General features: G+C 53.0%; 1 protein-coding gene across 4 annotated transcripts in view; it reads left to right on the plus strand.

Annotated features, from left to right (window-relative positions):
- Window positions 1-15,429, plus strand: part of NPTN (neuroplastin) — a 69,136-nt gene that overhangs the window by 33,942 nt on the left and 19,765 nt on the right. For 2 of the 4 annotated variants that reach the window (XR_016218452.1, XM_051822307.3), the window contains exons 2-3: window positions 7,678-8,025; window positions 12,287-12,458. Coding sequence is in view for 2 of the 4 variants with exons in the window: in XM_051822307.3 (XP_051678267.1) it covers window positions 7,678-8,025; window positions 12,287-12,458 (520 nt within the window). In the remaining 2 variants the exon portion in view is untranslated. The remainder of the gene's footprint in view (window positions 1-7,677; window positions 8,026-12,286; window positions 12,459-15,429) is intronic. The other 2 variants (XR_016218453.1, XM_089310909.1) reach the window with 1 other exon arrangement.

Genomic DNA, 15,429 nt, shown 5'->3' on the forward strand with positions numbered 1-15,429 from the left:
TGGTTTTCAGTGTCATTTCTTTTGGAAAACTGAAAATTTCAGAACAAAGTCCAGTAGACAGCCTTCCCCCCCATGGATGAGTCTCGCTTCTGTGGCACCTCTCGGAACACCCAGGCCTGGGGTAGATCCTTCTTTAAATTACAGATGAGAATGCTGCCTAAAACTGCTGTCTTCCATAATTGATGTTTGTAGATTGCAGGTTACAAAGCAATTTTATACATGTTGTTCATTTGCACTTTTGCCCTGACCCTCTGAAGAAGATGTGCATTATTGACTGTTTTCCAGATGAGTGAACTGAGGTGGAAGGACCTGAAAAATCCAACTCACGTTCTTAACCATGGCTCATTTCTTTCTTTTTTTTTTTTTTTTTTTTTTTGACAGGCAGAGTGGACAGTGAGAGAGAGAGAGAGAGAGAAAGGTCTTCCTTTGCCGTTGGTTCACCCTCCAATGGCTGCCGCGGCCGGCGCGCTGCGGCCGGCGCACCGCGCTGATCCGATGGCAGGAGCCAGGTGCTTCTCCTGGTCTCCCATGGGGTGCAGGGCCCAAGCACTTGGGCCATCCTCCACTGCACTCCCGGGCCACAGCAGAGAGCTGGCCTGGAAGAGGGGCAACCGGGACAGAATCCGGCGCCCCGACCGGGACTAGAACCCGGTGTGCTGGTGCTGCAAGGCGGAGGATTAGCCTAGTGAGAACCATGGCTCATTTCTAACAGTAGTGGTGTTTAGCCTGTTGTCCAGGCTGGAGTCTGGAATACCCTGAAATGCTGTTTGTCTTTTTGCTGGGATGAGATAAACCCATGGCTTTTTTTTTTAATCCTACTTCAAGCTTTTTTTCTCTTTTTGTCACTGAATTTTAAAAAATGTTTATTTATTTTCATCTGTCTGCAGACAGAACTTTCATCTGCTGACTTGTGCTGGGCCCGGCTGAAACAAGGAGCCCAGAACTGCAGCTGGGTCTTCCATGTGGGTGGCAGGGATGTTTTAGCAGAAAACTGGATGGGAAGTGGAGCAGCCAGGACTCAGTGTGGCACCCTGATAGGATGTGGGCCTCCCGAGCGGCAGCTGCGTTCACTGTGCCACGACGCCTGCCGCCTTTTACACCACAGGTCTGGGTACCCGCCTTTTACACCACAGGTCTGGGTACCCGCCTTTTACACCACAGGTCTGGGTAGACCTTGCTGGCTGAGCTTGTCATTAGGAATTGGCAGCTGGACTGAGGGAGACCGCTTACACCAGATGCTCTTCTCCCATCTGTCCCAGGTTGCAGGACTTTGTGTGTGCTGCGTGGGTCACAGCTCCTCTGTGAAGTGTGCAGTATTCCCGTTTGAGGAAGTTGTTAAAGTGAAGAGAGTTTAAGGTGTGGAGGTACTGACTCAAGGTGACACTTGCCAAAGCTGAATTTAAAGTTTTAGATGATCACAAGATCTCATGACTGCTCTCTTATGTTAAATTTTGTGAATTTACTATTTGGCCTGTCATACTTCCTCGTATATCATTCTTAAGCGGCTTTGATTTGTAATTGATAAGCTCATTCTCTTTCTTCTTCTTCTTCTTTTTTTTTAAGGCAGAAAAAGAGGGGCGAGGAGAGAGAGTGCTTCAGTTTGTTGGTTCACTTACCAAATGGTGACAATGGCTGGGGCTCCGCTGGACAGGCTGAAACCAGGAGCCCAGGCCTGCATCCGGTTTCCCCTGTGGGTGGTAGACACCCGAGTACTGGAGCCGCCTTTACTGCCTCTTAAGGTGTGCATTGGCTGGAAGTTGGTTCAGAAGAGGAGCTGGGGCTCATACAGGCACGGATACCCCTTTGTGAGATGCAGGCAACTTAAGTGTGTGCTTTAGGGTTAAGGTTGGGGCTGGCACTGTGGCCTAACGGGTAAAGCCATATGGGTAATCCCATATGGGTGCCGGTTCTAGTCTCAGCTGCTCCTCTTCCAGTCCAGCTCTCTGCTGTGGCCTGGGAAAGCAGTGGAAGATGGCCCAGGTGCTTGGGCCCTGCACCTGCATGGGAGACCAGGAGGAGGCACCTGGCTCCTGGCTTCAGATTGGCGCAGCTCCAGCCGTTGTGGCCATCTGGGGAGTGAACCAACGGATGGAAGAACCCCTCCCCCCTTTGCCTCTCTGTAACTCTGCCTCTCAAATAAATAAGTAAATCTTTTTAAAAAATGGTTAAGATTATTTGTTGTTGTTCTTGAAGTTGGATTTTAAGTTAAATTCACTTTGGATGTTTGTTCTGCATGCCTGCCTGTCATGGAGCAGGGTTGAGGGCTGCTGCCGTGGCCGCCGAGCGTTGGACGGCTCCTGTAATCCTCAGAGTAACCCTGTAGGTAGCTGCTATTATTAGTCCCGTTTACAGATTAGATAGATGAAGCTCAAGGAGGTCAGGTCACTTGCCTGAGGTCGTGTAGTTGGTGATGGGGCCTCACGTGCACCCAGGCAGACCGATCTTAGGGTTTCCTTCTGTGATCACGACAGTTATGTAGTCCGTCTCCACAGCTCAGTCTCCCTAGTCTCGAGCAGAGGGCTGGACGATACAGGCTGGGTGCGTCTCAGCTATTGTGGTTATTAAAGTGTCAGAGAGAGGATGGGTCCTGGTTTGGAAGCTTGCGATGGGGATGGGATGATCTCAACTTCCAGACTTGTGTCCTGTCTCCTGTTGAGGCAGCACTTGGAAAATGCTCTGTAATGGCTGCCATCTCTCCCGCAAGGTCAGACCCACCCACCTTCCTGCCGGCGACTCTCCTGGGTCGATTGGTGCAGCTGGAGTGAGTGCATGTGGACCTGTGACCTGCCTTGGTGTCGAGGACTAGTGATACGTGACGTTTCCTAGTGACTAGTAAGGACAGGCAGGCTGTTTGGTAGCCTGGGCAGGCACAAGCCTGCGGCAGGGAAGGGCCCCTGTGAGCGCATGTGGGTGTCGCTCGTCTTGATCAGAGTTTTGCTTCTGAGCAGGATGGCTACATCTGAACTTGTGCTAAGTGTGAGACAGAACAGAAGTGCTCTTCTGTCCTTGGCCATCGTTTCCTCTGTTGTGAGGCATGAAGGAGAGAACAGCGAGCCACCCACAGGGGATTGGGGGGGGGGGGCTCGAAGGAAAGTTGTCTAAAAACAGAAGTGGCAGGAGCAGGCGGGATTTAAAGGCCTGGCCTTGGCAGCAGTGGCTGAGGGAGGGAAGGAAGCAGGTAGGCTTGGAGCCTGCTGTGCAGTTGCCCTGGAGGTGGCTGTCAGAATCCCTAGGGCGTCTGGAAGCCTGGGCCGCACTGGCTCCTGCCTTGCCTGTTCCTTCTCGCCTCTCCGCCCGAGCGCCGCCTTTTCCCCTGCTGCCAGCCCCAGCTGTCACCCCCACCCCCCGTGTTACGCAATGTTACACTGAGCTTTTCTGGGTCTGCTGCCTCCCCCCCAACACCAGCTTCTAGTCCCTCCCCGACGGCCAGTAGCCACTGTTCAGTCCCCCTTTTTGTCCCTATGGAACAGTGCACTGACACCAGTACTTTTTAAAGCTGAGCTTGGAACCCCAGCGGCTTGTGACAGTGGAGATGATGGTGGGGAGGGGTGGGGGGCAGAGGTGGTCTTTCTAAAATTTAGGCTTTTCCTGAAACACTGGCTGAGCCCTGACCTGGAAATGAAACGTGCGTCTGCTGGCCCCCCGCCTGGAGTCCAGCGTGCGCTCCTGCTGAGGGCAGGGTCTCCTGTAAAAGCCTGGGAGGGGCGGGGACCAGCAGAAAAAGGAAGACCTTTTTGTAATGAAAGGCAGGTGGTGAGTCAGGCTCTGCCGCCTGCCTCCTGCTGCTTCTAGCGCCTTCTCCTGAGTTGGAGCTAATTTGGGGTGGATGATGAGGTGGATGGTTGCTAATAACTTTCCCTTACTAATTGCGGTTCCACAGTACTGTGTATAGACAGGGTTGTGGGGTGTTTTTTTTTTCTTTTCCCCCTGCTGTTTGGAGGGAAAATAGATCTTTTTTCATGATCTTGATGAGTGTTCAGCTAATAAGAAATCCCCTGGTTGATATGTTTAGAGACGTTACAGTATGTAGGGAAGAACACTGGGCTGAGAGCTGAAGACCTGTGTTCCAGTCCCGGCTCTCAGGATTAGCTGTCTATGGGATGTTGGACGCGTCTGCATCTGTGGCCCACGAGCCCTCCAGAACTGAGTCAGTGAAATGGAAGGGCGTGTGGTGTGGGAACACTTTGAAAATGAAGGTTTTTTTTTTTTTTAAAGATTTATTTATTTACTTATTTGAAAGAGTTAGATGGATCAATAGATCTTCTGTCCACTGGTTCACTCCCCAGATGGCTGCCGTGGCCGGGGGTGGGCCAGGCCGAAGCCAGGAGCTTCATCTGGGTCTCACCTGAGTGCTGGGGCCCACACACTTGGGCTGCTTCCACCGCTCTGCCAGGTGCATTAGCAGGGAGCTGCTATGGAAGTGGAACATCTGGGACTTGAACAGGTGCCCACGTGGGATGCTGGTTGCCGCAGGCTGCAGCTTTACCCACCACGCCACAGCGCCGGCCCCAGCTGTAAGGTGCTGCCCGTTACCAGTGTGTCCTCCAGCTGCATCACTGGAGAAGTGCGTCCAGTGTCGTGAGCTGCTCCTTGGAGCAGGACGCTGGGGTCTTCACGAGTAGGGCCGTCTTGCCTCAGGACCGTCTCCTCTGGGTTTTCTCATGGTTCACCTGTGTGCCTCCTGCCCTTTGTGCAGGTGACACTTCAGGAACTCTGATCTGTGCCCCTCTAAGATCCTAATTCTCAGGCGTTAGCAGCCTGCACATACCAATGGCCAGGAGTTACTAATTTGCTAACTGCAGTGTCCCTTAAGTGATGTCAAGAACCCTTCCAGTCTGTGTGATGCCCTGAAGCAGGTATGGGCAGTGGTGAGGGACCATGCACGTTTGTATTCCAGCTAGACTTTCAGTGTCAGCTTGTGACTGGGCAGAAATACTAATTTTTTTTTAAAAGATGTATTTATTTATTTGAAAGTTAGAGTTAACAGAGAATGAGAGAGAGAGAGAGGTCTTCCATCAGCTGCTTCACTCCCCAGATGGCGACAGTGACTGAGCTGAGCTGATCAGGAACCAGGAGCTTCTTCCAGGTCTCCCACACGGGTGCAGGGGCCCAAACACTTGGGCCATCTTCCACTGCTTTCCCAGGCCATAGCAGAGAGCTGGACTGGAAGTGGAACAGCTGGGACTTGAACCGGTGCCCATATGGGATGCCGGCACCACAGGCAGTGGCTTTACCCACCATGCCACAGCGCTGTGCCCCAGAAATACCTAACTTTTAAGGTGTTGGCTTCTACATTTTTAAGGGGGTTATAGTGAGGCAGTTTTTGGGATTACATAAGATGATGAGTGTGAAGTGCTTGGCACATTGCTTAACATATAACCATACCTAGAAAAATGTAAAGCTGTTAATCTGTGTCTAATAATAACTAAAAAGGTGCCATGATGACTTTAAGAAAGATATCCTTTGGTGTTTTAAGGGCTTTTCCATCTTCCTTTAAAAATAAGCTCATTTAAATGTGCGTATAATGTATTAGTCAAAGAACATTTTTGACTTGGCCCCTTTTTCTTTGGTATAGGTAGGAAGTTGAACTGCATCTGGGTGGCAGGGTCAGGCTGAGTTTTGCGTAGCAGGATTCGTGTTCACACTGCTTCTGCCTCTGAATTCTGTGGTGTTGGATTCGGAGTTTCACTGGAGCTGATGGCTTCTTGGTGGCTCTGAGCACCCTTTTTACATTAGCATGATCACAGATGGTAAACATTCTGAAGCCTGCTTTGAAGTGCAATTCAGAAGAGGAAGAAAAATCAAAACAGATCCACTCACTAACAGACCTGTAGGCTGTTTCAAAGTGTGTGATTACAGTGTTAGAGGGTATGAACTCCCCCAGTTCACAAAGAAGGTGAGAAGGAGGCATGCTGATGTCTACTTAATGGTTGAAAATGTGACTAGAACAGTCATGCTCTTCACTGTGTTCCAGGAGTTGACCGAAAGCCCGTTTTCTCTGGTGAGAGAACCCATGGTGAACTGCGTGACTCCGCTTCCCTCACCCTCATCTTGTGTGGGCTCTAGCAGGTGGCAAGCCTCCTGGGGTAGCAGTGTCTGCCCGGCTGGGCACTCAGCTCTGACGCAGTGGAGCTGGGGGCCCCTCTCTGCAGTGCTGAAACTCCCCCCCTGAGAATGACAGCTGTTGGCTTGTTGGGGCCTCTGATAGATAGCTCCTGACAAGGAATACACGCTAGGTTTGAAGAGGTAGTTTAGAACTGCACACTCAAGACGGAACGTGTACTCTCAGCCTGGTAGTCACTGTGCTCCTGTGTTCCCCAGAGCCTGCAGACTCAGAACTGAAAGACCCGTCGCAGTTGGAGGGCTTGTCCTCCGCACCTCCGCTCGCGTGCTCGGGTTCCTGGGGTGGGGTTTGTCTCCAGAGGCAGGTGCTGCTGTGGATAGCCTCCATTGTCAGCTCGCCTGTGACTCCTTGGCTTAGGCGCTGCAGGAAACTGCTCTGCTTAGTTCTTCGCTTCCTCTGTCATCTTCTTAGTGTGGCACTGGCAGGTTCCGACCCCCTCAAGCAGAGAGGGCTGCTTGGCTCCTGAGCTGGGCCTCCCAAGGCAGGGAGTGGCCACTGAGCTGCTTGCCCTGTACCTAACTAACCGCCGGAGTCAGTGGACATGCTGAACAAACCGAACCTTTGGTGGTGGTTTCCTATGGGCCCGATGTGTCAACTAAGCTTTGCTCTTTCTGCCATTGACACTTTCTTACAGGAGTGTAACTAACCTCAAGCAAATTATGAGCACGTGGAAATAAGTATGGACTTCAGTTCCTGGGCAGTACCAGCAGTGTTGGCGAGGCTTGGCCTTCACCGTAGAGTTCAGTTAATTAACCAGTGTGTGCTTCTCCTTTTTGAGGTGAAGCCAGCTGGCTCTGCAGAGACGGCCTGTGAAGCGCCGTGGTGGTTTCTAAGACTTGGGGGACTCTTTAGTTGTGTGGACGTAGGGAGGTGGTCTGTCACTCACTGCGGTGAGCTGGGTTGCTGTCACTACGGGGTCATCTCCAGAGCTGACCCTCACAGTAGTTGTTGCACTGGCAGGAAGTCCATGTGGCCTGGTTCTGTCCCCCAGGGCCACGTTCAGCCAGAAGCCAGCAGGTTTGCCCGAGTCCAGGGAGAACAGGGCTTGTGAGACTGACCTGAGCTCGGGGCGAGTCCTGCGAGAGAGGAGGTGTGGGCTATGACTCAGAAGTCCAGTGGGTCACCTCCTGCTGCTGCGGGGCTTCCCAGGAGACACGGCTCTAAGAAGTGTCTGCTCGTCCAGGAGAGGTCTGCTGGCTCTCACCCCTGCCGCCAGTCACCTGTCTCACCTGCTCTGGGGACAGCTCTCCCGAGACCCAGGACTGTCATTCCTAAAGCGGGCTTGCTTCTGCCTGGCCACACCGGGGCTGCCCCAGCTTGTGACTAGCCTGCCTCTGCTTCATGAGCTTCCCGGGGTGGTTCTTCAAAAAGCTTGTATGAATTGCTGTTATTGTCTCTCTAGTTTAAAAATGAATCCTTTTTTTTTGTTGTTGTTGTTCTTTGCAACTCATTTGCTTTTTTTCTTTTCTTTTCTTTAAATTACTATTAACACCTGTTGATTTTTTTTTTTTCTGGTTGGCCTGTCACTGCATTCCTGCTCCCCCTCCCTCTAGCTGGGTTTGTCAAGTCGCCCATGTCAGAGACTAAGCTCACGGGGGACGCCTTTGAGCTGTACTGTGACGTGGTCGGGAGTCCCACGCCAGAGATCCAGTGGTGGTACGCAGAAGTCAACCGGGCAGAGTCTTTCAGACAGCTGTGGGACGGTGCTCGGAAGCGCCGTGTCACCGTAAACACCGCCTACGGGTCAAACGGCGTGAGTGTGCTGAGAATAACCCGGCTCACCTTGGAGGACTCTGGGACTTACGAGTGCAGGGCCAGCAACGACCCCAAGAGGAATGACTTGAGGCAGAACCCCTCCATAACATGGATTCGAGCCCAGGCCACCATAAGCGTCCTTCAGAGTGAGTCCAGCACCCTACAGTAGTAGTACTGTAGTCACTAGAGGTGGCCCAGTGACCCTTCCCTCCGCCTCCCTCCTCCTCCCCAGTATGCTCACTCACCGCTCCCTTGTCTGTTTCTTCAACCCGCCACCCTCTGGTTGTAGTGTACATCTGTGGCCACTAGTTTTCTTCTTTGCCATCCTCTCTGCTCCCTTCTCCAACCCCTCTCTGTGTCTCTCTCCTCAGGAACAAAGAACTTGAGGAACTCCGTGACTGTCCAGAGCCATGTGCACTGGGAGAGGCGGGGAGGGAGAACCAGGGAGACTGAAACTTTTCTTTTTTAAACAAAACCAGGCGAACAAGGGTAGTGTTGAATGGTCGTCTCCCTCCTCCTTCACTTTGTAGTGGGTTTCCTGCCGTCTTTTGCTGATTCCTTCTCTGGTGCCTTTCTGGTTTGTTTCTCTCCCGGTCTAACTCCTTTTTATTTTGCTGTTTGTCTGGAGCTCTCTGAGTAGCTGCCTTCGCCTCTGTGTCTGCCCGGCCTCTTCCCTCGCTGTGACTTGGTGTCTTCCATTCTGCCGTGAGTGTGGAGTGGTGGTGTGTTTTGACAGTCGGGTGGCATGTATGCTTGGGTGTTTTCACGGTCCAGCCCTTTTCTACAGCAGCGGCATGTGCTTCTCTGATGGCAGCGGCACTCTGCGCCAGGCCTGCCCATCTGTCTTCCGTTCTTGCAGAAACAGCTGTTGGGAACCAGGTGACGCTGAGGTGCACAGTGCGTGTTGTAAGGCAGTAGTCAGCGCTGGAGTCGGTTCCTGCTTGCAGACTGGCCCTGTGTCCCTCGTCCTAGAGGAGGGCCGCCCACCACTCATGCCGGCCCCTGTGTGTCTCAAGGAAAGAGGAAGCTGAGTTCCAGCCCTGTCCCTCCGAGTGGTGGGTGAGCCCCGCAGGGCTCAGAATCCTCCCCGCATGCAGCCCAGCCGGGGCTGCTGGACAGGAGTCTTGTGTGTCTGTGCTGGGAGGAGGACAGTGCTGCTGGCCCGCAAGAGGTCCCGTCCACCCCAGACCTGGTTACGACAGGACCACGATCCCTTAGGAGGCCTGTAGCCAGTCCTAGCTTAAAGAAAGAATATGTAAAAGCAGTAGGACACTGTTTTTATGAGAAGTTGGTACTAACACGTGAGAAACAGAGGCCCGAGGGGAAGAGAGGCTGCTGCAGGTGGCACTGTTGAGCCAGAGAACCCGCTTCTGGAAGGCCGAAAAGAAAGCCTGTCTGCGTGCAAGTGGGGAACAGTAACCCAGTGATTTTCCTTTCCTTTTTTAAATACAGGTTTTCCCTGTGCACGCCTCCCTCTCTCGCCCTGCTCCTCTCCTCACAAAGCCAGAGTCACCCAAGTGGCCACGAAGATTTGTAGGAATTTTATAGGTGTGGACCAGGCAGGATTTGGTAGGAGGACTTGCAGCAGCCTAGCAAGGAAGGCCTCGCCTGAGGGCCGGACGCAGACGAGGCTGTGGGTGCCTGCCCACCAGTTCTGGGAGCACATGGCATGCTGGCTGCTCGTTGGCAGAGGCGTGGTGACTTGGGCCTCTAACTGTGGTTGCCCCGGTCCTGGAGGTCAGCTCCCCGACCCCCGTCGGCCGGCTGCCCACGTAGCTGTTTGCTAGAGGCAGGTTGCTGTGCTGCTGCTTTTCTTAAGCTCCCTGATTTCTGCTCTGATCGGCTTGATGATCGACTCCCCAGAGACTGCCTGCAGGGGAAGGTTGCAGTCTTCTGTCTAAGAAGGGCCTGCGGCAGCACTTTCCCCAAAGCTCCTTGTGTAGGTAAGGCAGGAGGACGGCTGGGCCAGCGTGCAGGGCCTCTCCACCGCGTCTTCTCAGCCTCTGCGTGATGGCTGGCCTCAGGCTCTCCAGGGTGGCGATAGTGACAGGGAAGTGTGTGAGCTTCTCCCTGAGTGTTCCTGTCCTTGGATTTTGGGCAGTTCTTGACCACAGAGACCAAAGGCCCCAGCCAGGAGCCTTGTGCCGCAGGCATAGCACGCAGGCTGTCAGCCCCGCGGCCTTCCTGTGGCACAGAATCCTGTTTAAGCCCCCTGAACATGCCTGTTGCCCCCAGCTGCCCCCTCCTGGATCGCTGGCACTGAGGGGCAGAAGGGCCTTCCCTTACTTCCCGAGAGCTCTTGGCAGGAAGCCTCCCAGGTCGCCTTCATCCGCTTCAGCCTCCCGGGCTGCCGTGCCATTCCCACCCGCAGGGGAGCGCAGCCTTGACCCTGGCCTCCTGTTTAACGTCGGGAGCTGCTGGCCTTGTTCGCAGAGCTCACCCTTCTCACTGCAGCCAGAGCGAGGGTCTCAGTGGGACAGAAAGTGAACTGGATGATACAGTGAAGCAAAACCAAGAAGTATGTTTGGGTTTCGAGTTGCCTTTACATTTTAAGTTTCTCTTCCGTGGAGTTCTGGTTCTGTCTTTCCGTTTTGCTTAGTTTTAATTCCCCTTGAAATTGTGCTTTCTGCTGATGGTGTGTGTGTGCGCCTTCCTTGCAGGTGTGCAGCTGTTCTGGCCCTCTGAGGCCCAGGGATTTGGCTTCTGTCCAGTGTGTCTAGGGCCCCATGGGACACCTGCGCTGACATGTCCACACGCACCTGCTTCTGTCTCAGTGGCTGCTGTGCCTCCGTTATCTGTACATAGAGAGCCTGTTTGATGTTACTGGTGAGGACAGTGCTGAATGGAAGATGGCCACTGTCCTCTTGCCGGAGTTGGAAAGTGGCTAGGAACAGATTTTTTTCTCTTGTTTCTTTGAAGGGGTTAACTCTCCAGTCAGTGTCACATTGGTCTGGAGGTCTTTAGGGCACGTTTCTCTTCCAAGTACTGCATGACTTCTTCCGGTCCACCACCCCAGACAACAGAGGAGTCGCAGTTCCCGGGCAGGGTGAGAGAGCTCTGTCCCTGTGAGTGAGGCGCTGGCGCAGTGCTGCGTGCGACGGGGCTGCGGCCGAGGGCGGTGGAGGCGGGAAGTCAGCATTTCTGAGGAAGACGTGGGGGAAAGCAGACGCCTCAGCTGTGGATTGGAAAAGATGCCTCGTTTAGGCTTCACCCGAAAGTACTTAACCAAAGGCAGAAGAACTAAGCCTAGGGAAAGATTAAACATAACTAGCAATGACAACAAAGACAGGAAAGCAGCATAGAACAGCCTGACTTTACCATAGCAATGAAGATGGCAGAGAGCTGTGAGCATGAATCTTCCAGGAATGCTAGAGTGTGACCTAACATTTCCTACCTGACGGATTACACGACGTGGCCCCACCAAACAGTGTTTTTGTTTTGTTTTTGTAGATAAACTAGTGATCCCAGGTTTTGTATTTGCTAATTCAGAGTAGATCCAGAAAGTGTGGAGCATACCTCCTGCCCTAGGGTAACAACAGGTGGGAGAGAGTGTCCTTGGGACTGGGGGCTGGGATGGAGAATTCATTTAGATGTGGATTCTGGGCCCAACTTTCCCATATAACAACTATGGCTTTGCATAAGTCACTTCACTTTTCCCATTCTTAAACAGAAAAGGAATGCAGTCACTCTGTGGGCCTTTCAGCTCTTAAAATCCCAGGAGCCCCTGCCACCACACGTGCCGCACTCTAGTGTCATGTTTGGGATGGAATGTGCTTTAAAGTAAGTGCTGGAAGAATTTTGTTCTGGGGATAAAGGGGCTGGAGAGAGGAGCTGCTGGTTCCCAGGAGGTCACTCCCGGCGGAACTGCAGAACGCGAGAGACGGCCGAGTGGGAGCTTGCTTCTGGAATCTGCAGTGTCTTTCTGCATAGACAGCGGCCATGTTGGTTTGCCCTCGACTCAGCAGATCTCAGCGTGGGGAAGGCTTGCATGCGTTACCTGATTCTACTGTTAGTGTTCCAAGGCCCAGTGACTCCACAGGGGATTTGTTAGCTGCATAAACGATAACGCCTTTGTCTTCAGAACTGCAAGGTGGAGCCTGCTTTTCTAGCTGAAGCCCACTCACTCGGAGTTGGAAAGCGGCAGTGGGCCGCTGGCTTAGCAGCAGTCGTGGTACTCCGTTCCCCACGTCCAGGCCGGCTGGGCTTCAGGCTGTTGTCTGCGCTCGTGCTCATTGCTTATAATCATTGTTTCCTTTCTTGACTTCCTCCAAAGTGGCAAGTGAGATTCCTCATGTGGTCCTGTCCGCCCTCCCTCCGCTAGTCTTCCCTCCTGTCCCATCCAGCTTTCAGGCCAGGTGCGGAGGATGGACGGCTCCTTCGCTCTATAATTGTGCACTCTTATTACAGAGCCAAGGATTGTCACCAGTGAAGAAGTTATCATTCGAGACAGCCCCGCCCTCCCCATCACCCTGCAGTGTAACCTCACCTCCAGCTCTCACACCCTTACACACAGCTACTGGACAAAGAATGGGGTGGAACTGACTGCCACTCGCAAGAATGCTAGCAACATGGAATACAGGTAAGGGGGACTGGTGGCTCCTGGACGGGTGGGACACGTGTGCTGAGCTTTCTTGACAACATGTGCCATCTGTCATTGTGTGATTGGGGTCTGGGGGAGACAGAACTTTTGACTTCTGATCCTCCCTTGGAGAGTCTAATCCATTATACCTGAGATGGGGGCTGGGAATTCAGATTTCCCCGTGGTTCTCACGAGCAGAGCCGGGTTTGAGATCCCCTCTCTGCATGGTAAACAGAGAACAAGGGGGAGTGGTGTGCTCACGTGTGCGTGTCAGTGCTAATCGGCAGGAGGGTCACAGCTGGAATGAGGTCGTGGTGGGCGTTCGGGCAGCAGTTGCTGTTTGGGACACTTGCGGTCCGTACCAGCGCACCGCGTTCTAGTCTCAGCTCTGCCTCCACTTCTAGCTTCCTGCTGATGCACACCCCAGGGGATGGCCGGTGATGATTCAGGTACCTGGTACCTGCCAGTGCACAGAGTTCCTGGCTCCTGGGTTTATTTTGGCCCAGCGTGGCTATTGTGCGTATTGGGGATGAACCAGTAGGTGGGAGAATCAGTCAGTCTCAGTCTCTCACAGATTTTTCTCTGACTCTCAAATAAAGAAAATAATTTCTAAAAATTACAGTGCAGGTATCAGATGAAGTCTCCTTTGAAACTCATAGAAGCCAGCGCCATGGCTCACTAGGCTAATCCTCCGCCTATGGCGCCGGCACACCAGGTTCTAGTCCCGGTCGGGCGCTGGATTCTGTCCCGGTTGCCCCTCTTCCAGTCCAGCTCTCTGCTGTGGCCAGGGAGTGCAGTGGAGGATGGCCCAAGTGCTTGGGCCCTGCACCCCATGGGAGACCAGGAGAAGCACCTGGCTCCTGGCTTCAGATCAGCGCAGTGCCCTGGCCACGGCGGCCATTGTGGGGTGAACCAACAGAAAAGGAAGACCTTTCTCTCTGTCTCTCTTTCTCACTGTCCACTCTGCCTGTCCAAAAAAAAACAAACAAACAAAAAAAAAACTCAGAGTAAAAAATTCTCAGGAGTCTTTCACTGGATAGATTTCTTGGTAATTGCTTTTTAAGCTGTTTAATATCACTGAGACCTGATCCAGGTCCGCAGCTGCAGAACTCGTCAGTGATCTGGAGTGAGGGACGTTTGCTGGCTGCAGTTCCCCAGTCCCACAGACTCAGACTTTTTGGAACATCTGGAGCACTTGGTGCCTAGTTTTTTCCTGTTTGGGAACTGATCGAGGGGCCGGTGCTGTGGCACAGCGGGTTAACTCCCTGGCCTGAAGTGCCAGCATCCCATATGGGCACCGGTTCTAGTCCCGGCTGCTCCTTTTCTGATCCAGTTCTCTGCTATGGCCTGGGAAAGCAGTGGAAGATGCCCAAATCCTTGGGCCCCTGCACTCATGTGGGAGACCCGGGAGAAGCTCCTGGCTCCGGGCTTGGGATTGGCGCATCTCCGGGCCGTTGCGGCCATCTGGGTAGTGAACCAGCGGACGGAAGGCTTCTCTCTTTGTCTCTTCCTCTCTCTGTAACTCTTTCAAATAAATAAATATTTTTTAAGATTTATTTATTTATTTGCAAGTCACAGTTACATGGTGGGGGGGTGTCTTCCATCCAATGGGTCAGTTAGCTGCAACTGCAGGAGCTGTGCCGATCTAAAGCCAGGAGCTTCTTTCAGGTCTCCCACGCAAGTGCAGGGGCCCAAGGACTTGGGCCATCTTCTACTGCTTACCCAGGCCATAGCAGAGAGCTGGATTGGAAGTAGAGCAGCCGGGTCTCGAACCGGTGCCCATATGGGATGCCAGCGCTTCAGGCCAGGGCATTAACCCGCTGCGCCACAGCGCAGGTCCCTAAAATCTTTAAAAACAAAACGAACAACACTGATCTAGGAAAGGATTGGCTGATCCTGTTTGCTGGGGGATAATGCACTGCAAACCCGGAGAGCCCTGGTGTGAGACAGGCAGACCTGGGGAGCGGGAGCAGTGAGCCGCTTCAGGAGTTTGAAGCGCGGAGCTCCTCACGTGGATTTGTAAATCCTCCTCCTTTCCCGGTGAGGAAGCTAAGACAACAGGAGACTCTTGGCTGCTCTCAAGGCCAAACACTGCATCCAGAAGTTTCAGAACAAGGTTAAGTTGCGAGTCTGTTTTCTGGAGTTTTCTCTCTTCTGTACCGTTTAGTACCAGGTTAGTTACGTGTTTCCTCTGCAGTTTTTGTGATGTAAGATTGAAAATGCAATCTCAGCTACGTCTTCATGGGCAGGGAAGGTTAATGAAGTAGAGGGGTTGAGTTTTACAGACTTGCTGTTATACAAAGGGAGCAGATTCCACGTATTACATGTAGACAGTTTTGAGTCCCTCTTTTCTTTCTTTCTTTTTTTTTTATTTGAGGGATAGAGTTATAGACAGTGAGAGGGAGAGACAGAGAGGAAGGTCTTCCATCTGCTGGTTCACTCCCCAGATGGTTGCAACGGCCGGGGCTGAGCCAATCCGAAGCCAGGAGCCAGGAGCTTCTTCCAGGTCCCCCATGTGGGTGCAGGGGCCCAAGCACTTGGGTCATCCTCCACTGCTTTCCCAGGACACAGCAGAGAGCTGGATCAGAAGAGGGGCAGCCAGGACTAGAACTGGTGCCCATATGGGATGCCGGTGCTGCAGAGGGAGGATTAACCTAGTGCGCCATGGAGACAGCCCCAGGAGTACCTCTGTGAACGCAGCAGGCGTGCAGTCACGTTTCTCTTGGTTCTTGAACAGTTACCTGCAGCACTTTCAAGTTGCCTGTCCCCCCTTTCTTCAAGCTTATTTGAAGCCTTTTGGGGGTCCACTAGAGCTGTTGAGGGATTCCATGCCTGGCCTCTGTGCCACCTGATGAGACAGCCATGGGGCCACTTTCAGAACCATGCTCTGTCTTGTCTGCAGGGACCTTTTCCATTTGCTTCCATGCCTTGCTAATGGGAGCCCACCTGAATGGTGAGGGAGGTCGAGAGC

This window comes from Oryctolagus cuniculus, chromosome 12 (assembly GCF_051225735.1).
Source record: "Oryctolagus cuniculus isolate XC-2025 breed Fujian yellow rabbit chromosome 12, ASM5122573v1, whole genome shotgun sequence".
NCBI classification, from domain to species: domain Eukaryota; kingdom Metazoa; phylum Chordata; class Mammalia; order Lagomorpha; family Leporidae; genus Oryctolagus; species Oryctolagus cuniculus.